Source organism: Falco cherrug, chromosome 6, assembly GCF_023634085.1.
Source record: "Falco cherrug isolate bFalChe1 chromosome 6, bFalChe1.pri, whole genome shotgun sequence".
Taxonomy (NCBI): Eukaryota; Metazoa; Chordata; class Aves; order Falconiformes; family Falconidae; genus Falco; species Falco cherrug.
Genome location: NC_073702.1, coordinates 12,587,853 through 12,611,352, shown reverse-complemented (window position 1 = coordinate 12,611,352; position 23,500 = coordinate 12,587,853). Strand labels below are relative to the sequence as shown.

Genomic DNA, 23,500 nt, shown 5'->3' with positions numbered 1-23,500 from the left:
ATTATCATCCTAATCATTTTGTACAAGGAGAAATTAGTTTGAGCAAAGTGCTCTAGTGTTCTTCACTTCTATATATATATGACTGGCACTGTGAGAATGAAAGCCTGCAAAATTTTTGGTGTCCCCTTAAACACCAGTTTGATATAAGTGATATATTTAGGCGTTTACTTTTAAGTTGTAGGAATAAGTTGACTCACAAATATTGACCTGAATGATAATTTAAATATAGAATTACATTATACATGTTCTATTTTCTTTATTTTGATACCGTACTGAAGATATATTTGCTAAATCACTCGAATAGTTAATATGTTTCCCTAGACTTCAAAACATTATTTGTCTTTGAGTAATTTAATTTTTAAATGGTTTTCTTTATATTTACATAAAAAATGTAATATAAATTTAAATTATAATATATTGGCAATCAAGCGTATTCATGGGAACAGAGAAACAGAAACGGATTTTGCCTTCTGGTTGAATACACAGTCCTATTTATACTCTTAGTCCTTGTTTTCACAAATTCAAGCTAAGTAGCTATGAGCTGAAGCTCAGGAGGGTTGAGGAATATGTGATAAGACTTAGGGCAACCTGTTTCCTTGCCTCCTACCCCCACAGAGGGTGGAGGTTTTTAAAGCTTCTCTTTCTCTCCGTCTGCATTTTATGGACCTGTCCCAGCCTGGTTTTACATTTCTAATCATACCTTTTCAGTCTTATGGAAGAGATCAGATTATTTTGGGTTCTTTGGTTGCTTCTAATGCTAATCTGAAGAAAGGCAAATCAAATTAGATTCTTTCCCAAACTGTGCAATTCATTCCTTTTGCAGCTAACAAAGGACTACTTATGTTTGAGGATTGCCTTGAAAAATAGTCTTAATGAAATTAATCTGGCATGGCTCTTATTACGTATTGGGACTTGTAGACAAAGAAATTAAGAAATCGATATTGCAGGTAGAAGCAATTGAAAAAGAAACCCTTTTTTTTTTTTTTTTTTTTTCCCTCAGATGAGAGGAAGGGTATTTGTCTTTTTAGTGTTGGAAAAGGAGTCAACCTACAGGAAGGGTATCATGTTTTTTCCTCAGCCTGGTGCATGTTCTCTGTATTGGCTTGATCCTCTCAACTCTGGTCTGCAGCAGAACAGTATTTTAATGTAACTTTTTTTTTTTTAATTCTGCAGAAATGGAATCTTAAAACTGTGAGAACAAGCTTGGGGTTGGCCTGCTTTGGTTAAATTGGCCCTTAAATTGCCAAACTATTCTTAACAAAAAAGTATTGTTAAGTATGCTTAGTTTTAATTGATCCTCAGGTATATTTTTGCTCCATGCAGGGTCAAAACCACAAATTGCCCTGGGTTTTCGATTCATAATACTTATTAACAGATGGCATTTTTAGGTTTCTCCTGCTTGCTTGTGACAAGCTTCACCTTTTTTCTACTGACTTTGAGGCAAGTAGGAAGACCACATCTACACATACTTATCTGTATATTGAACGAAAAAAAGTGGGCACATTTAAATAAGCAGGAACTAAATCAGCCTTATTCATGGATGGATGCTATCTTCAGATAAAAACTTCTGTATGACCAAGACTTACTCATTCTGAGACATTTGAAACCACAGGAGCATGCATGATTGAAAGTGCAAATATACAATCACATCTAAAAGGTTTTATAAACATTATAGTACTAGTTAGGAGACTGTATACAATCAAACACGTATGCAAGAACAAAAACCATGATGTTTTTACAGAAGTGGTACTGATACATGGAATTGAATGTAAAGAAGGGTGAGGAGCAGCTGGACTCAATGATCTTAAAGGCCTTTTCCAACCTAAACAGTTCTATGAATCTACATCACTAAGAGCAGGAATAGGACATTTAATTTAAATAATGTTACTCAAAATAATAACCTTTTCTTGTTTTGAATAAGACTTCCTTTTTTTCCCTAAAATAACGCAAGTATTGCAGCATGAGCAAAGCAATCAAGTATCTTTGTGTGTTCTGTTTCGCTTTACTGTGCTTAAGCTAGTACATGCTTAAACTCCTTAGGGGAGAGAGATCTCACTCCAGTGTGTGACCATCAAGCTGGGACAATGTGGAGTAGTGGGAAGGACAGTCAGGTGTGCAGATGTTACTTACGAATAAAGATAGTAACTCTATTTTCCATAAAAAATATTTTTAGATGCTACTGACAATATTAAAAGCGCCAACATTAGCTTAAGCTTTGAATTGTTAAAAAAATAATTAAAAAATCGCCGTAAGAGGTTTCAACAAGCTTCCAAACACTGTCATGCAACTTTCACTGTCTTCCAGTTTAGATTCATAGCTGATGTAGGTATTGATTGTGTGGCTTTTTACTGAAAGGAATGAGTATTTATTTGAACTGTTGACTTTATTATGTTTTGATAGGTGCTCATGGCACTAGAGCAGTTGCACAGAAAACTTTATGGCTCTGGCATTCATCCTGTTACATAACTGTCACCACAAAATTAACTCAAACGTGTTTGTAAGGTAATACTGTAGCTACAGGTATACAGAGATAAAAGCAAGATAAGGTAGAAATGATCTTTTTTTTGGAGGAAATGAGCAAGTTTCTTGCTCTAATTTTGTGAGGTGCTAAGGATGGTACAGAATTCTCACCGGTTACCTAGTTGTTCAAGTAACTAGCATCTCTTTAATACTGATTTCCTTATATATCAATCAACACTGTTGATCATCTGCCATCAGTTGCCTCCTGTCTCTGTTGAAAAAGGGGTTACAACTAGGTGAGCTTGTCTTTCAGTTTTACTTCAATTTTTTCCTTTCTAAAATTGGCACCTGCAGCTAGAAAATGGAGGCAGTTGTGAGGTTGGTCCCCATGCAGGTCAGTGTACTGTTGAAAAATAAATCTGTCGCGCCTCTCTGCCCAGCAAGTATGGCCTCTCTCAGCTTGAGGATATTGTGCTTTATGTCAGAGTAAGGTACTGCAGGCTTGTCTGTTAAGCAGGTAGTGTAGTAACGTGGGAACTTCTGGTCAAGATGACCTATGTATTTTTTGGTCTTACATACTTAATCCTCGGTTTATACTGTAACTAGATATCAGTGTATCTGTTTCCTTTGTTTAGACATAGACTGTTTTAGTGGTGTAAAAGAAATTGGTTGAATTTCAGCATAAATGTTGAAATGTGTGCCTGAGCAAGCGAGTCATAGCCCTTGTAATAACACTTTGAAGGGTCAGTTGTGCAACTTCTGAATCTTTGAAGCTGTGAGTCTACACAGTTTTAGTGATCCTTACATATTGAAAATTGTAAACACTCATTTTCAGAATATCCATAAATTTTAAATAGGTTCACGTTATTTAAACTGGAAGAATAAAAACAGAAGTTTGACTCATTTGACTTGTTTCCAGTTGAGATGTAGACTGCTAGAGTGGATTGTGGCTAGAATGCGTCTTGATAGTGTTAAAGATTATGGAGGGTGAAGATGAAGAAAATGGAATCAAGTAAAGGGAAATCTCTTTTTCAGTGTTGCTTGTAATAAGTTAAAACTAATTAGTTTCTAAAGTATTTGTTTCAAAGTGATTAATTTTGAAATAAGAACAAAACTGAGGGGAAAAAACCTGACTGGCAGAAAAAACTAATACAGCTAATGGTTGTAGACATGAACAGCTAATGATGCATTAAACATTTCTCCTTCTTACGAAGTTCTGCATTTGTGAAACAAAATTATCTACTTGTGTATGAAGGATGATAAAGTACTTGTCAATTTGCTCCTAACTTCTGTAGCAGCGAAAGAAAAGCAACAAGCTGATACAGAAGTAAGAAAAATTAACCTATGGCGCTACTTCAGTCTGATTAGCTGTCAGTGACAGGATTGAATTTCCATGGAGCTAATGGAGAGGCTTTTAAAAGATGCATCTCTCTATACTCTATACACAGTATGCTTAGACTTCTTAAAGTGTTTGTATTGTACTGCTTGCCATAATGATAGAAAAGATTGGCAGTACAGAGTATCAGTCTACACTCTAAGAAACAGAACTCTATTAGGAAGAATCCCAGCTCAGAGGTGGTTTATATTCAGTGTGATGCTGTAAGGCTGTGTGGCTAAAACATAAAGACTGCAAGAATCAGAGGAATGACAACAGGGAGGAAATCCAGAATAATCTAATGAGTGAAAACAGACCATAGTGATCTGCTGCTCCTGTGTCCGTCAAAGGAGACTGGTGAGGTGGGTCAAGGAAATTGATTCTCCCCCAGGAACTCCGGGCAAGTAATTGTATACTAGGCAGTGGGACTTATGGGAGGTAAAGAGAAAAGAATTTGGGGGTAGGGCAGAGAATATTGTATGAAGTTTATTATGGGATGTATAGGTGACAGACCAAAAGTAGGGAAATTGAGGAGTCTCAGTGGATTGAGATGGAACAAGTATGAGGAAGTAGGGGGGAAGGGGATAAAAAGGGACAGTCACGTACATGCGGGTTGCCGGGCAGTATGCTTCTCTGAGCCCTGCGCTTGATCGCTGCAGGCTGTCCTATAATCTTGCCAAATTCTATTTGCAACCACGTTGTATGTGAGTATGTTGTCTCTTCTCCGTGTGTGTGTGAACACTAGCAAACTTCAAACTGGACTACCAGATAAGTAGGATAACAGACTGGTGTTGACCATAGCCAAAAAGGCTGCAGGTTTGGGGAAACTAAGAGTCAGCAGGGTCAGCAACTGCATATACCAGCATCTAGAAGCCAACTATTGCAAAGGCAGCATGTCTAAGACTGGAGACACCCATGTTGTGCTCGTGCACATGTGTAATAGCAAATCTGCTGTACTAGCCAGCGAGTAGGATATCTGCATTTGGAAAAATCCAAGGTCTGAGCTGGTCACTGGCTAAGGATGTAGGGTCTTGATAATGGATGAACTTAGTTTTCATACAAAAAGCATTTTTGAGCAAAATTCCACTTTGTTACAGTTCAGGAAAAGATTACAAAGCATACCTCCACAAACAGGGATGGAAAACAGTGCTTGGATTGTTTTTTCACTGTGAACTCGGTCAGTTGCCATGCCTGAAACAGCTCATTCTTATCTGGATTTGTATGAAGAATGAACTACAAATACATAGCCCTTAATTCTGATTGGGTACACTAATGTTGCTCTGTCTATGACTCAAAAGGTTTTTAGAAGGAAAATTGTAAAAGAAAACAGCTTGATGAGGAACTAGAATTCAGCATTATTGTTATCTTGCCCAGGCCAATGAGCTCAATAGAAATGAAGTAGAAATATGTAAGCTGAGTTCATATAACCATAGAACTGAAGATGTATTTAAAACGGCTTATAAAAATACAAATCATGTTTATTTCATTTCACACTTTGACCCTAATCCAATTTATAGCTGTCATAGTGGGATGCTGGATCGCTACAGCTTTAAGATGCATCTGTCTAGATTTTCTACTTCATAATGATTTCTTCTAAAAGATTTAAAAAACAGGTTTTATCAGATTAAAAGTAATCTAAATCAAGTTCCATCACAAGATAATACAAAGTAGGAAAAGGGTTGATAAACAGCTTTTCCCTCTGCCTTTTGTGTCCTTGTAAACAGGTCCTTGCTTCAGGGCTCGAATGCAGTCATTCCACAGATACAGAGCGGCACCAAACTCTGCTCAGATCCTTACCCCCAGAATCCCTAGAAGACTTTGATAGCTCTGCACTCAGACTACACCACCTATCGTTCTGTGCAGTCTTGCCATCTCTAGTTTGGCTTCAGGTTCCTACATCTTGTGACTGTTACGTAGCATTCATCTTGCAACCTTTTGATGCCTTTCTTCAGGAGCCCAACTTAGGGAGAAGGAGCTTGCCCTCTTTTTTTTCAGACTCTGTTCTGAACTTGTCAGCTTTAAGAACAAAATATATTTGAAAATTAATGCATACAAATAGTATTTCAAATATGGTTGATATTATGTAGATTTAATACATTAATATAAGAATTTAAACAGAAAGATTTAATATTTTCTATTTTGCCATAGTCTCAGCAGTAAGTATAAAAAGAAAGACAACTTCATTTTACTAAGTTTTCTCTTCTACAGTTGCATACTTTGTTTTGAGCAAGGTAAAAGGGCCTCAGAGAATGTCTGATACATTAGAAAGGAGCTAAACTGGTTCAGCTAAGTGTGCGACCTGAAAGGCTTTAAGCCTTCTTAGAATACATAGACTAAGGTAAATGAAATCTGAGCCAACATTTTAAATTCAGTTAAAATAAAATGGTGCTGCGGGGTGATCAGTAAGTAATAACAAAGGAATAGTTTTAATCCACTTTCTGTAGAAATCATTAGCGTATTAGCCTAGACCCAGATAAAATCTTACTAATGGAGCAAGATTATGGTGCAGCTGTCTGTCAGTTCTGCCATGAAGTTTTTAATTCAAATGACTGAAAGATATAACACATTTTACATAATGTACACATACCTTGCCCTAACTGTGAAAATCTAATGAAATCTGTATACATAGGTTTTTAAAGTGGAGATGTAGGTCAAGAACCACTTAACAATGTTTTCCTTCAGGACTGTGTTTTGACTGAATGACCTTTATGTGTACAGAATCCTATTTAAGAACGACAATAAAAGGCAATTCAGTTCTGTTGGGTTTTTGGTATAAATGCCTTAAATTAACTTACCTGCATCAGTATGAGTAGTTCAGTGTCTAGAGTGTGATTCACTAGAATAATTGTAATAGACTCCTAAGTAATAAACTTACATTTTCCCTTTGAGTTAGCTTTTTGAGGTAATTCCAGTTTTTTAAAAAATTGGCAGCTTTTTTTTGCTTGGCATGCAGTTTTTTCTCTTGATTAGTAATGCGTCAGAGTTTGCTTGCAGAGTCACTGTAGTCTGTACAACTTCACAATGATACCGTTGTAGTGTATCTTGTGATTCAGTATTATTTGTATTATATATGTATGACTTGTATGCTTGTTTTCTGGCTTTTTTGCTAGTTAAGCAAAATAGAAGTTCATCGCTTGGTAAAAGCATCCTAAGTTTTGAAGAGTTAGTCTGATCTCTAAGTTTCTTCATATTTAGTTGCAAGTTTCAAAAAAAATGCTGGTATCTTTTAGGACGGTAAACAGAAAACATTTCATTTTTAATGTGATTTAAATTGAATATTATGAAGGGATTAGTTTTTACTTATTTACGTCAGATGCAAAAGCTGTAAAAATGTTCTTTAAGAATTCTAGAATACCTACATAAGTATTGCTTAAATAGATACGGACTAAACTAACTTGTATAGTAGAAGTATATGAGCTGTCAGGAAAAACCATACCTACAATCCTATTGCAAGCTTATAGTAAATTACTAACATTATTTTCTCATAATGGAATTCTCAAATGTTTATGCTGTCTGGCAAGTTTTATTGCAAGCAGGTAATGAAGAGGGAAGGAATCCAATTACTTCATGCACAAGACATACAATTCCTACCTAATAAAAGCAAAGGAAGGCTTTTGTTCAGTAGCCATAGAAGCGTCTATGAGCTCTAGTGAGTAAACTGGAAATTGCTTTTAAGTAAGTTAGAAGTGCTTTTCACTAAATTATTTGATGGATCTTCAGCTTTCATAAAGCTTCTTGCAGTTAAGGTAGAGTATAGAAATAAGAAATGCATGGGTAGTCAGATGTGTATGAAACAGACTGAATTGTAGATTCATATGAATTTTTCATTGAAGTAGAAAATTGAGGAAAGTGTGCAGAGAAGTATTTTTTGTGTGTAATATTAAAGTATGAAAACAGGAGCAGATAACTGGAGTGGACAGCTGATGGATCAGATTTTTGACAGTAACTGATATTTTGCTTCAGAGTAGGAGAGAGATTTACTTACGACTGCTCTGACTGGAGAGTTTTTCTACTTCAGAGGTAGTCATGTGGCTTGTGTCTTGCACCATGTATGCTACCACTTCTGTGTTCTCAGGTAATGTAAATGAGAATAAGGTCAATGTTAATAATAAGTGTTTCTGAATTATTCACATTAATGTCTTGTGGTAGTGAATTCAGAAAAAGTTCCACTTGGTTTTAAAGTATTTTTTGGGGTGGTTACATTTCTATTGGGTGTGATAAGCCTTTCAGACCTGTTAAAACCTTCACGTTAGTACATACGAAGATAATTGGCATAACTTTGCAGAAGCAGAAAATGGAAACTTGAATTACCTAACATTATTCTCTTTTTCTCCCAAAGTCACTCGTTTACAATAAATAACCACAGTATTTTCACTGTGTGCTGGCACTTTTGAACCAGGCCTTACCAAACAAGTTTGTTTCACCATTGTCAGTTCCAGTGCAAAATGCCCTCAGCTGCCTCTGTCAGAGGAGGGTGATGTTCTGAACAGGGATGTGCAGAAGAGTAGACCATGAATGCAGAGTTTAGACTGACCATAGGTTCTGGAGTGTATGGTCATACTAAAAAACGTTGTGAAAGGATTGCAGTGTCCTTAATAATTTCACAAATGTGGATTATTTTCCTATTTTGCTACAATAGTAATTAAAAAAAGAGAATGGGGTTAACTGCAGAGCCACGTGGTTGCTGCTAAATCTGAAAATTCCTTTTTTTTTTTCTCCTTCTTATTAGAAGACCTCACGTACGTTGTCTGTTTTGTCAAACAGACAAGTTGGTGTAAAGCTTTCCACTACCCATCTTCTACACCTAGTAGCCAGATGTGTATAGGCACAGTGCTGAGCATCGGGAAAGGACAAGCTGTTGTTTCGCAGAAAGGGAGAATCAGTAACACCAGCGACAGACCTCACAGAATGCTGTTATGTACGTGAATTTAATATGTGTGTGTCTGTCAGTCGTGGTGGCAGTGACCCTCCTTTTTGTCCTGCCCATGAGATAACCTTATCCTTTGTATGTGCTATACTGTAATCTTTGTACAGAGGGAGGAGGAGGATTGACTTGGCAATGCTTTCATTATACTTCTTTTCTCTGAGGCAGAATCAGTTACTCATTTAATGGTTACGTCCAAAAATAGCTGGCTGAACAAAATCTGATGAAATGCCCGACTGAGACATTGTACATCCTACAGTACGCATTTTGTGCTTGAGGTGTTACTTAGTGTTTTTCACAATCCCATCTTCTGCAGACTTGCTGTCTGCAAGAAAACATAGCGCCCATTCCAAGGAGTGGGAGTTCACCTTTGGATGAGTCTACTGCAAAACTGTAATGCTCAGATTCAGGGCTCTGAGGGTTATGTATGCTAAGCTTTGGTGGGAAAACGGGACTTGGGAATTCACTATGCTTTGTAGGGTGAGTTCTGTATATAGGTTGATTCACTTGACTAATGTGCTCCTTGTATCTGCTTGGTGAACTCTGTAGAATGTTAGAGAAAGTGAAGAGAAGGCAGTTATGAAGAAAATGAACCGACAGTGGTGAAGTATTACTGGCTGTATGTGTATATGTACGTGTGCACATATATAGTCCTTGAATTTATTAAACAAGGTGCTTAGAGGTTGGCTTGCTTTAGTTGGCAAAACAAGAAACATGATTGTGCAAAAATAGCAAAACTAAAATGATAGTTATCAAAAGCATTACATCAATATGGCATGTGTTGATAGGGCAAAGTTCAGCGGGCACAATGTCACACGGTACTGAATATCCCTTCCGTCAGTTCAGGTCAGCTGTCCTGGCTGTGTCTCCTCCCAGCTTACTTGCCCCCAGCCTGCTTGCTGCAGAGACAGAGTGGGGGAACACAAAAAAGCCTCGATGCTGTGCCAGCACTACTTGGCAGTTTTTTAGCCACAAATCCAAAACATAGCACCATACCAGCTGCTATGAAGAAAGCTAACTCCATCCCAGCCAGACCGATACAGGCAACTAGCGTGCAAAATGTATGGTATAAAGTAGGTATCAGTCCTCTTGTCCTTGTCAAAGAAGGGTCCTTATTTACTAGATAACTTGCTTTACAGTGACATAAGAGAAAAACAAGTCTGTAAAATCAACTCTAGAACTTAATGTGTGGATAGGGTAATTAACACTGTTACTTGCTGATTTAGTTGGTTTCATTTAATTCAGGAGGTGTTTCACATAAGTTGAACTAGAATGGTGTTACTAGTGGTATATCGAGAGCAATGCATTGTGAGAGTTCAGTAAAAGGTAATATTGGTTGGTATAAAGCTGAGCTTTGCTGTTTAAATTGAGACCCATTAGGGACAAATAAATTTGGAGGTTTTTTGCTCTCCTAGTGTTCTTAACCTATTTATCAAATTAAACCCTCAAATAACTTTTATTGCTGCACAAAATGAGTAAAGAATACAGGAGAGGGCCCAGCAATGCAACATAAAATGTGGGTTGCTGAATTAAAAGATACTCTTTCATGATGGAATGGAAAACTTTCTTCTTTTAAGTAAATTGGGAAGTTTTTTTTTAATGATGCTCTTTGGTCCTTAAGGATGTAGTCAGAATTTGAGCAAAATAAATCTCAAACCTTTGGTACAGATTTTTGTAACTTTTCCACTGGACTGGAAACTACTTTAAAATCTCGGAGATGAACTGGTAGGAAAATTAATAGGATCGATAAGTGATTAACCCTACTGTTTCCTAATGGTAGGAAAACTAACAAGATTGATTAAAACATAGGCAGTATCTCTATGAGTTACAAACAGACTGGCTGGTGCAGCCTCCACTAATGAAGGCATCGGCTCAATGCGAGTCTAAGAGGCTTACATTACATAACAATATTAAAGCAGGAGTATGCACTTGCTTGCTTTAAAATTGTAATAAATTATAGATGGCCTGGTCCTCTCCACAGTTGCCTGCTTTTGAATTTGTGATGGTTTCTTAGCACAAAACATTAGTTGAACAAGGTGCAATGTGGAGGTATATGCAGATTGCCAGCATATATAGTTCTGTCCACTAATTTCAAGCCAATTGACTTTCAGTGAAAGTGTGTAGAAATTAAATGAAGATCCAAATATTCAGCAAAGTATTTTCATTTTATTTGAATAGGAAAGAGACGCAGCTTCTCATCTGTGGACATAATTTTGCAGCTGTTAATTTTGTTATAGGAAAAGTTTAAAATAGGAACTTCCCATAAATATTTGTTCTTTAGATACTGAAAGGTGATTAATCTTGTTACCTAAGGAATACTTACAGATAAGGTATTAGCACCATGCTGTCACATTATGTTTTTATTGTATTGTAGATGTACAGCAGGCAGGATTTAGATGTAGATTGATTTGGGTATAAAATTGGAAATTTGTCATCACTGGATACTAAATGGTGAATTGAATGAGAGCAGAAATTTAAAGAGGGAATTTTCCATGATAGCACCTTTATCAGTTTTTAGCACACAGCCACGTACACTTGTTTTATATACTTCTAATAAAATACAGTCAACGTAGGACTTAGGGAAATGTTATCCATGTGATTATCTAATATTTTGATAATTAGTCTACCTTCTAAATATTAAGCCAAAATGCAGATACTTTATAAAGGAGTAGCACATGTGTTAGTCTACCACACAGCCTTTTCAGGAGAACAAAAAACAGAAGTTCTGATCAGACAGTAGAAGAAAAAGCTACTCTTGATCTTAGTCCATTCTTTCTTGACTCCTTTAAAGTACTCACCTTCCCATACTGTCAGCATGGCATGTCTCTCAGAGGGTCCTCATAGCAACTGTTACTTCTCCTGCAGTAGTACTTGATTTTTTTTTCCCCAGATTCTGTTTATTAAGTATGGTGTATTAATATTGCATAATATTCCTGCAGAAGATGCTTGCGCTTAATTGCTGAAGCAATCTAAAAAGCTGCTACAAAAATGGTCTCTGAGAGCAAGCTTCAGGAAGAGGCTATGATAGATACAGATGAGACAAAATCCAGTAAGGAATGGTTACTCATAGGAGAAAGGGCTTGTTGCTACAAGACACAATGTACAAGAAACACACACAATAAACAGTGTTTCTGTGCATTAGGCATTGCACCAGACAAGATCACAGTATTCCCGAGAAGGTTGCTTTAGCCCCTTCCAGTGAGAAAATTAAGAGATTGTTAGGGTGCCAGAAAGCTTGAAAGTCCTTCAGCCTTGGCAAAAATGCCTACCAAGAGCAAATAAAATAGCTGACAATTTCTGTGTGCTCTGTCACTTGAGTGAATCACAGAATCGCAAAATGCTTGAGGTTGGAGGTCATCTGGTCCAACTCCCTGCTCAAGCAGGGGTCACCTAAAGCAAGTTGCCCAGGCCTGTAACTGGGCAGCTTTTGAGTAACTCCAAGGAGGGAGACTCTACAACCTCCCTGGGTGACCTGTGCCAGTGCTCAGTCATCCTCACAGAGAAAAAAGTGTTTCCTGATGTTCAGAGGGGACCTCTTGTGTTTCAATTTGTGCCCATTGCCTCTGGTCCTGTCACTGGGCACCACTGAAAAGAGCCTGGCTGCAGCCTCTGCACACCCTGTCTTCACATACCTATACATGTTGCAACTCCCTTGAGCCTTCCCTTCTCTGGGCTGGACAGTACCAGAGCTCTCAGCTCATATGAGAGATGCTCCAGTCCCTTCATTATCTTTATGGCCCACCACTGGACTTCTCCATTGTGTCTGTCTCTCTCCTGCTGCAAAACTCAGAACTGGACAGAGCACTCCAGGTGTGCCTTCACCAGTGCTGAGTATGGGGAAAGGATCACCTTCCTCAACCTGCTGGCAATAAATAATTGTTCTAGTGCAGCCCAGGTGAGATACCATTAGCCTTCATGGCCGCAAGGGCAAATTACTGGTTCATGATCAACTTGGTGTCCACCAGAACCTCCAGATCCATTTTTGCAAAGCTACTTTCCAGCTGGTGGTTCCCTAGCATGTACTGGTGCCTGGGGTTGCTCCTGCCCAGGAGCAGGACTTTGTACGTCCCCTTGCTGAACTGCATGAGGTTCCTCAGACCATTTCTCCACTTGCTCAGGTCGCTGGATAGCAGCACAACCTTCTGGCATGTCAGCCACTCCTCTGTTTTGTGTCACCTGCCAACTTGCTGAGGGTACGCTCTGCCCTATCAGCCAGCTCATTAATGATGTTGAACAGGACGGGACCCAGTACTGACCCCTGGCATACAGCACTAGTGACTGGTCTCCAGCTAGACTAATCACTACTCTCTGGATCTGGCTGTTCAGTTAATTTTTCAATCCACCGCACTGTCTGCTCATCTAGGCCCTGCTTCATCAGCTTCTCTATGAGGGTCTTATGGGAGACAGTGTCAGAAGCCTACTGAAGTCAGGGTAGACAAAGTGCACTGCTGTCCCCTTGTCTACCAAGCCAGTCATGACGTAGAAAGTTACTGGAGTGGCCAAGCATGGCTTCCTCTTGGTGAAGCCATGCTGATTCCTCCCAGTCACCTTCTTGTGCTTCATGTGCCTGGAAATGGTTTCCAGGATTCATTGTTCCATCACCTTCTTAGGTACCGAGGTGAGGGTGAGCAGCAGGTAGTTCCCTGGGTCTTCCTTCTTGCCCTTGAAGATAGGAGTGACAGAAGGACATACTTAAGTGAAAGGTTAAAAGGACAGCACTGGGAGGAAAAAAACCCCAACAGTAAAGTATTACTGTATCCCAGTTACCTGTCATCGACGTGACTGCAAAAATTTACGATGCCCATACTGGATCTGAATAATGAGCATGTCCCCGCTTCTCCACCGGAGATGCGCTTTATAGGTGAAAATATTTGTTAGATGTTGCAAAGTTAATTCTTTATTTGCCTCCTTAAGTTGGTAGAAGTACCTAGTACCTGTTGAACTGGGATAACTCTAATGGGTTATTGTGGCTTTTTTTCAAAACAGTGACTCAGTTTTTCTTAAGGCAAAAAAAAAAAAAAAAAATCCAAGTTGTGCTAGATAATAAGCTGATCAATGTGGAGGATGCAAAAGAATTTACTCCCTAGAAGCTTGTTCTGGCTTCGGGGTTTTTTTTAGTGATATTTGTAAATAAACAGTTTTCAGTAATCTCAGAATAACTTAAGGCAGAGAGCATCGCTTGCTTTCAATAGATACTCCAATGTGAGAACAACCTTGAAGAATAGCATAGTGGCCATTAGTGACAACTGTGAAAAATGGAAATGTAAGGCCTGCATATCAAAGATGTTTTGATGCTCTGCTGTTTGCAAGAACGGTGTTTCACAAGAATGTACTACTACCATAAAACTGATTTTGAATGAGAAGCTGTTAATATATGAGCTGAACTAAATACATCTAGGAGTTGCTATAACCTCATACTTCATAAAACCTCACGTGTTGCTAAGCCAACCTTGAATGTTGTAAAAAAAAAAAAAAAAAATAGTAGCCCCAGTAACCTTGAAGGCTCCAGTTGAAAATAAATGCACAATATTGTGTACCTGTTCCCTTCATAGCAGATTTTTAATGCTATATTTAGTTTATTTAATGCTGCTTAGTCTCTTACTATCATGCAGCCTTTTCCCAAAGGACTTGACAAATAATAGTTTATCTAGTACTGATGTCAGTACTTAAAAATAATTGCTGTGGGATTCAAGCAGACTAGTATTAGAAACTGAGGTGAGTCGTAGTGCAGCAAGATTCCCAGGCATTTTTCATGCTATATTGCACCTCTGCAAAATGCGGTAGTCTTTAGATAAAGCACAGCACTAAATGAAACATTAATTTTAAGAAATGTCACTGCCTTGTTATACAGTTTTTTGCTGTTGCACACTTGTGCTCACTCTGTGCAATATTTAGCTTTAACATCTCTAAAGATCACTCGCTACATAAAGCTTAGTCATGTACTAGTCCTGCTGGGGCAAAAGTACTAAAAAGAAATTAAACATCACATTTCTCTTTATGATTTGGAATAAAATTTTCAAGTAGCACCAGTCTGACTGACTTTTTTGTTCTTCTCTGAAAGTTTCAATACCTTGTTTATGCCAGAATTATATAGACTGGAAGGGACCTCTGGAGGTCCTCTGTACTGGAGCCAGAAATACGGCATGATCTCTACTATAGAATGCTTCAGTCAGGCGTTGCTTTCCTTTATACCTTCAGCCAGTGGACCACAGTACAGTCAGGTAGCCCAAGATCCATGAGGCCAAAGAGAGAGCTAGAGCGTCTTAAGAAACGCCACGGTAAAGGTGTGTTATTTGGGTATTCTCAAATCAAGAATAATTGCATGCATGCAAGCTTCATGTTCTAACTTATCCTATTAGTGCTAACCTTACTTAATTTATTCCTAAGTGTAGGTGACTTTAGAGAAGCCCCTGTCCATCTACGAATCATGGCAGGCCTTAAGCACCAAAAGTATCTTCTGATACTTTTGCACAAAAGCCCTTGTATGTAATGTGAAACATCTCAACCAGAAATAAAGGCATATGGAAGTTTAAAGCTGTTTTAAATCTCAGACAGGAGGATAGGAAATTCCAGCAACTGGTGTTTGTCATGGTGAGAGAAGGAGGAGGGGGGGATCCACACAGTATTGCAGGTAAAAATAAGGGTAAGAGGAAGGAATTTTTTTCTAGATAGCTGCTGAACATTGCTTTGTGTGACCACTATTGTACAGATGAAGTACTGGTAAATTGTTAGGAGACGAATAGCTTTTTTTCATTTTCCAGACAGAAGGTTAGTGGTTGGTAAAAACCATGTAGCTGTAAAGGAGCTGAATAGTGCTTTCAGGAGAAAAACTCCATCAAGGAAATGAATGCAGTATTAATGTCTAGAAATATCTGCTGCACTAACATGCTTGAAAATAATTTTGCAGTCTTTCTTAAAGTAACTAACTGTGAAGTGACCTTAAAACCCTATTAGTTTAAGTACTGGCAAGGGAGCAAAATGGGAAAGAAACTGCTGATCAAAAAATATAGCAATGATATTGGGAAAGGGTATCTTAAAGGATCTTATTTTTGTAGAAATTTGTATTTTTGTAACTTGTATCTTCATTGACTGCCTTTCTTATTTAGAGTGTGATGAAACAAATATGCATTTAATAATTATTGAAAATGTTATTTGACAGAGCAGAGAACCTAAGTAGATTATTCCCAATACATTTTTAAATGTTTAGTTTAGGTGATGAAATTTATTTGCTACAATAATAAGTACTAAATAAGAGAGTGCTATTTGAACTCTGTTTAGTTCTTACTAATGTGTGCAGAAGTGTTTGGATTTCTCTGAAAGGTTTGCATTCTGAACCCACCCTGTCAAGTTTTAATTTATTTCAAACTTTTGCTTTTATGTAGTTATCATAAATCTGATCTGGAGTAATGAAAATTTGCGCATTTAATATAATTCTTACAGTTTTGCTTTTCAGTTTAAAAACGTTTTTATTCAATGTTCACAATTGTTAAGCAGTTTAAGCAGAAAATATCGGTTTCATGAAATCAAGCAAAGTGTCAGAAATGCTTCTTTTTACAGCCTCTGTGACCGTGATGTTCCTTAAAGAGTTGGAGAAGAACCAAACATGCAAAACTTTATTATATTCTTTTCTGAAATACTGGTAATTCTGAAAGATGTTCATAATAATTTAAATTATATGGTATGTTTACTGAGGTATGGTCAGTTGTAGAAAACTTTATTTTGAAGGGTCACTTCTAAAAAATTCTTTATATATAAAAATTTACTTTCAGAAAACATATTTTTTTCTCATAACAAATATAATTTCTTTTCTCTGCAATACTGAGTAGCATTTGGAATCAGTCTGCTATTCGTCAGATCCCATACTCAAAGGTGAAAGTTGTAATACAGTATAGAATCAGGGAATCCATGGAATATTTTTCTAGCGGGTGGTTTTCTAAACAATTTTGGTCTTGAACAAGGTATGTTCTGATATGCAGTGGTTCAGTTTAAGATTTCAGCTTATTTTTAACCTATCCTGGAACTCAGATTTATTTTAAAAATGACTGCATACCAGTAAAGGTGTAAGGGTATTTTTTTACAGTCATGTGCCGTGTCCTTTATGACCATAACTGCAACTTATTCCATTGCGATAAACAAATGTAAAAAAGGGCTTTTACTTCTGATACTGGAGCAGCATGTTTAATGAGAATTTTTGAAGCGCTGTATCTTTTTCAGAAAGGTTACTTGTGTGGTTTGTTTTTTTTTTTCCTTTAAAGCCACAGAAGAAAGAGGATCAGCAATCAGAAGCTAAAGCAAGTCCAAAAAAGTCATCAGAAGCCACTATTGACCTCTTAGGACTTGGTAAGCAATACATAATTACCTGTTTTTAAATCAAACACAGGTATGTTGTTTTGTATTTTAATAGAGATACTTCTGTTTTATCTGTGTTTACTGATAGGTGAATTTGAAAACCATAAGATTGAGCTTATGAATTTGTAACTATAAAGGAAAATGCCGTAGGGATCTGGGTATATCAATACTTGTGTTTTGCTAAGGAGAGTAATGAGCTCCTGTGGGAAGGGGAAGTTATCAAAGTGATCTTCAAAAGGCTTATGGATTGTGGTATTTCAATGTTTATGGTACAAGTGTACTTTTTAATGAAAACGCTGAGGTCATCTGAATTGTATATCTATAAAATAACTGATATCATAAAATACCTATACTAGTTAAAAAAACAGTAAACTGTCTGACCACAGCTGACTATTATCTCATAAAACTAAATATATTGGGCATTTCAGTGTTGTACACTGACTGTGACCATCATTCTTTTTTTATCTAATAGACCTTTTTGTTTTCTGACTGGCAGGTAACTGTGTATTTGTCTTGTAAATAAACTGTTGGACCCAAATAATGTAATTTGCACTGTCTGTCTATACCATGCTTTTATGCTTTTTTCTGCTTGTTGAAGGTCATATTCATAAAATCTGTCTTTCATTTACCTAGTGTTACTGAAAGTGTGTTTTTTCATTTCATAGCATCTTAAAATGGAACTCGTAGAATGAAATATTGCAGTAACTATTTTATTTCCTTTTGTTGTTCACTGTTAGGGAAGGTTTCTAAGAGTTGTGAGTGGGTATTAAGAGTATTCAATATGTATCAATGTCATGGTTATTCTTAAATAGCTACGTAATTTCTACAGGATATTGGGAGAGGCTGGTAAACTTTTAAATGTATTTATTCTAGAAAATTGGCTTCATAGAAAAATGTTTTGTTGGTTTTTAAGTTTTGGTTTTAAGATATGAATAATGTTGCAAGAAAACAATAAATATCTTCTCTGTTTTAGAATTCACACTATCATTCAAAATGCATGTTATTTTCCCTTTGGGTGTAGAAGAGCTGTGAAATACTACTTTTGTACCGGTTATGTGTGTGTTGCGGTCCATATCTCATTCCAAGTAATCTGCCGCCATAGGCAAGCAAATCTTAATTAACACAGTAGAAGTTAGATTATGGATATAGAATGAACCTATTAAAAAAAAGAAAAAGGGTAATTTAGACTTGATGGAAAACTGCTTTTCCTTTATTTTCCTTTACCAGACCAACAACCTAATTAAGAGCTAAAATTTGCTAGGATTCTCTATCCTTTTAGTCATGTTTTGGAACGAAACTTGGTAACGCTGTTTTATGATATGATAATAAACTCAGATTACATAGCCTAAATTGAGATGTAATATGCAATAGAAAGAGTGTTATAATTGGTGTTCAACAGCTGTGCTTCTTCAGTGAGATATACAAAGGGCAAAGTTTATAATTTGTATGTTAAAACCCAATAATTTTAGAGGAGGGAGTGTTTAAAGATCTTTTAAATAACAAATTGAAATGCAGTGTAATAAGCTAGTAGCACTTGGAATCCACTGAGCTGCAAATGAGATACGTGTTAATGCAAGCAGACCTGCGTGTTTCATTTGGAGTGTTGTCTTTTAATTAATGCCGGCAGTAGACTCCTTCAGATAGTATTAAAATGAAGATCACTTCAACCCAATATATCATAGAACTGTACAATAGCCCAGGTTGGAAGGGACCTTGAAAAGCCATCTATTCCAGCCTGTGGGAAGGGGAGCCCAGGTGAGATTATCTAGCGTCCTGTCTGATTGCATCGTGAAAACCTCAGGTGATGGAGACTCTACCACGTCTGTGGGGAGGTTATTCCAGTAATTGATCTCACGGTAAAAAATGTCTTTCTTATGTCGAGATAAAACCTCTCCTGGTGCGGTTTGTACACTTTGCCCCTTGTTAAAAAGATTGTGTGGCTCCTGGTGAATAGAGAGTCTCTGTCCTCTTTTGTAGCTGCCTTTTAAGTACTGGCATACTGGGATAAGATCTCTCCCGAGCTTTCTCTTCTCCAGGGAGAAAAGACCTAATTCAAGCAGGTTTTCCTCATCGGACAGGTTCTCCAGCCCTTTGACCATCTGTGTGGCCCTCCTTTGGACCCTCTGCAGTCTCTCTGCATCTTTCTTGAATTGTGGGGACCAGAACTGGGCACAGATGTGGCCTGGCAAGCGATAAATAGAGCGGGATGATCTCTGTCTCGGCTAGTAATGCCGCTGCGGATGCAGCCCGGAATCCCGTTTGTTGTTGCAGCGGCACACTGCTGATTAAAATGTTTGATATGTCATATCAAGCAATATTAAAATGTCTGTGATAGCATAGCTCATTCTTCGTACTGAGCAGACATGTTTCTAATGAGGATTCGTTCTCTTAGGACTTCATTTCTGCAAATGAAGAACAGTAGCAGCTTTTACTAGGGCAGACCAGTATCACTTATGATAGCAGATTAAGTAATTTGAATGGATCACAATTCCTGCTAGAATAAATTTGGCTTTCAAAACAGCCCAACTTCTTGCAAAGTATTTTCTTGAGTAGGTTCAATGCTGGCTTTGGGTGTAGTGTTAAGCTTTGGGTTATTGCTCTTTTCGTTTGTTGGGTTTGTAATAGTGACCTCATCAGAAGGTAAACATCCTGTGAGATAGGATTTATCCAGTGAAGATTGTAGCCAGACAAGATAATTTTCTAAAAATAGATTGTTTTTTGTTTTTCTTTAGAAATTGCAAAATTTTCAAGATAATATGCTTAGGCAAATTGTATCTTTAAATCTTGTAACAGCACAGAAGGCATAATATCCTCAGTGCCTGTACTATCATGTTTGTGTTTCTTCTGAGCCTTTTGAGATACAGATTCATGTGGTTCCCTTGAGTTCCTTCCTGTTCAGGGGGTTTATTATTGAGATGCTGCTTGGATATTCACTTTTTGATGATCCAGCAACCTTTGTGGGTTTTGGCCTTTTGATTCAGAGTAGATTTTAGTTCAGTATTCCATACGCAGAAAGGTGGGAAAACAGACATGTACAAGCTATATAGTCTTCTACATATATATATATAGCTCTTCACAAGCAATAGAGTTGGTGTTCTTGCTGTGGAACCCCAAATTGCTTCCCTCTCTTCCCAAGCTGTAAGAAATCGCAGCCTATTTCTGTAGGCTAAATCTGAAGCTGCTTTTTTAGGGATCGCTACAATTAGTTGCATCTTGTCCATGCTGAAAGAGTGCCTATTGAAGTTGTGGGGACTTAAAATTGATGCTAAAATCAATAATATGGGATTTCATAACATTGATTTTTAATAGGGGAATTACAGGAAACATTTTCCAGTGTGAAAGTCCCAGCACGTAAACCATAGTTCTTAAGCACTTACATCATTGACAGTGCTGAATTTTCATCTCTCTGGTGTTAACCTTGCGCTCTGTGCTTCTTTTAGGGGTTTTGTCTTACAACGTAGATGTCTCCGCTTACTCCAGATTGATGTAAATCCAGTTTTTAAAAATACTCGTAAAAAAATTATATTATAGCTGTGTATGATAGTGGTAATCTTTTCTTGGAATATCACACAGGCAATTTTGGATATTCTGTTTGTCAAGGTATGTCACTTAGAAATTATTTCAACATTCAGAAAAAAGATAAATTACTATTTTTAAACTACATTACCTTGGAGAATTATCAGAAAGAAGGAAAGTGCGTTTTACATATTCTGCATCATTTACTGGTTAGATGTGCCCTTCATAAAACAGGCAGTTGCACATTCTGGAATAACCATTGTAGTAAGTCACAATGAATGACCAGAAGAAAAGAGATGTATTATGTTGTTGTGGTTAACTGAATGTGATGTGTGGGGCCTTCATCCAGCATGGCTGGAGGTCAAGTATGATCTGCTAAAAGCTGCTTGTCTGCTTGTGTGGGGGAAATACTCTCTGAAGGAATTCTGTGAAGTTTTGAGAGCTTAATCACGGTATGAAGTGTAGCTGGATGTTGCATAACAGAGAAATGTGCTTTTGTTGGTACTGTTTGGTAAGGACCGAAGCAGCATGGTTGGTCATAAGTTGGAAACCTGCATTTAAGATATAATAAAGTTACGTTTATAAGTACATAAGTGTCATATATGTATATATAGATCATAGACTCATAGAACCATAGAATAGCTTGGGTCAGAAGGCGCCTTGAAAGGTCAGCTAGTCCAACCCCCCTGCAATGAGCAGGGACATCTTCAACTAGACCAGGTTTCTCCAAGCACCATCCAACCTGGCCTTGAACGCTCCCAGGGATGGGGCAGCTTCTCTGAGCAACCTGTTCCAGTGCCTCGCCACCCTCATAGCAAAGAATTTCTTCCTTATATCTAACCTAAATCTACCCTCTTTCAGTTTAAAGCCATTCCCCCCTGTCCTGTCACTACAGACCCTGCTGAAGAGCCCCTCTCCAGCGTCCTCGTAGGCCTCCCTGAGGTACTGGAAGGGGGCTGTAAGGTCTCCCTGGGGCCTTCTCTTCTCCAGGCTGAACCACCCCAGCTCTCTCCTGTCTTCATAGGAGAGGTGCTCCAGCCCTCTGATCTTTTTTGTGGCCCTTCTCTGGACCTGCTCCGCAGCTCCATGTCTTTTCTGTACTGAGGACTGCAGCATGGTCTCACCAGCACAGAGGGGCAGAATCACCTCCCTCGACCTGCTGGCCGTGCTTCTTTTGATGCAGCCCAGCACGCAGTTGGCTTTCTGGGCTCCAAATGCACACTGCCAGCTCATGTCCAGCTTTTCATCCACCAGTATCCCCAAGTCCTTCCCTGTAGGGCTGCTCTCAATCCTTTCATCTCCCAGTCTGTATGGATACTGGCGGTTGGCCTGACCCAGGTGCAGGACCTTGCACATGGCCTTGTTGAACCTCATGAAGTTTGTGTGACCCCACTACCTGAGCTTCTGAGCATGTTAACATTTGTAGTATTGCTGCTATGTTAAGATTATGGTTAGGTAAGGAATGTGCATACCCAAAATAAAAACATTTATAACAACTTGAGGCGTACAGCATTGTTAGCTTTCTGGCTTTCCACCTTTTGTTCTAAGAAGCATTATATAGACGTGGCCTCCCCATGAATGCTTTTTCAGTTCTGTGAAGGTTTTAGCAGTGAATAAAATTTTACTAATGCAGTTAAATAATTCCACAGTAATTTTGGACAGACAAACTTTGTTTGTACTTTTGCCCCAGATTTTGTTTCAAGTATTTAACTATTTCTCTCAGATTTACCTTTTTAGTAATTTGGGGTAATAAATAATCATATGCATATTCTCCCTCTGTTGCAGGTATTGGTATGGCTGTCACGAGCAATTGTATATATAAAAAACACGTGGCAGCTTACAAACTTCTTGTGAATAGTTTGTCCCATAGAAAATTAGTTTCAGAAACGTTACACAAAGTTTTAGAGCAGATATTTCTTGTTGTTTCCTTTTCTTGCTATCCCTTTGAAGCTTTTCTGCTGGTCACATGGTACAGATGGATACAGACAGATATACCAAAGATTAATGGTGTGTATGGAAGCTTTCATAACAAAAGGCAGCACTGAACTGGAAATTGTCGTGTCAGGCACTGATAAAATATATACCGAGAAACACTGTAAAGGTAAACTTCACTGGAACCCAAGTAAATAGCTTTTGTTTCTGATGTCAAATTTGAACAAGACTTCTTAATCTGAAATCAGAAGCAGCATCTGCTGTTGCGCAGTATGGCAGGCAGCAGGTGGATATTACCTGTCATGTTGTCAGACATTGTAAGAAGTGAAGATTTGGGACCACAGCTAGGAGCAACAGTGAAGAACAGCATCTATTGACTTGTCATGTTGCCTTCTCTGACCGAGCGTGGAAGCTCTGCCTTGCCAGCACTCTGGTTGCAATGGCTTCTGCCACATCTCCATTCCTTGCTACAGATGCATTCTCTGGAAAAGTGGTGGAAGTAGTGTTGATTAAAAGTTAGTTGTTTCAAAGTAATTCTGTGATGGCTGAAGCTATAAATTTCTCAGTATGTTCAGGGAGGCCTATATAGCTTAGTCTGATTATGACCTGTTTCCTGGAAAGACTGTAGCTGTGTTCCCTTCTGTTAAATACACATCACCCCTTCTAATTAGTTTTTAATGGTAGGCAGCACAAGTTGAATGAAAAGTAATATACTTAGAATAATTTAGAACTCAGAAGTCTGCTGGAATATCTTTCTTATGCTACAGAAATATTTTAAAATTAGGAGGGAAAGGAGGAAGTGCTTCCTAATCAGTGACCTGGTGCTTTGAAGTTGAGAATATCTGTAATCTCTGTGTAATTAGTGTGAACTATTGTGTTGGAATACAAGTATGTGTATGCCTGCATGGGCATATATATATATATAAAAATTTAAGATACTAATA

The 23,500-nt window shown here is 37.9% G+C and overlaps 1 protein-coding gene across 5 annotated transcripts in view; it reads left to right on the top strand.

Annotated features, from left to right (window-relative positions):
- The window catches only part of SMAP1 (small ArfGAP 1), a 96,053-nt gene that overhangs the window by 56,212 nt on the left and 16,341 nt on the right, over nucleotides 1-23,500 (top strand). For all 5 annotated transcript variants that reach the window (XM_055712972.1, XM_055712971.1, XM_055712970.1 and 2 more), the window contains one exon: nucleotides 17,015-17,099. In XM_055712972.1, coding sequence (XP_055568947.1) covers nucleotides 17,015-17,099 — 85 coding nt within the window. The remainder of the gene's footprint in view (nucleotides 1-17,014; nucleotides 17,100-23,500) is intronic.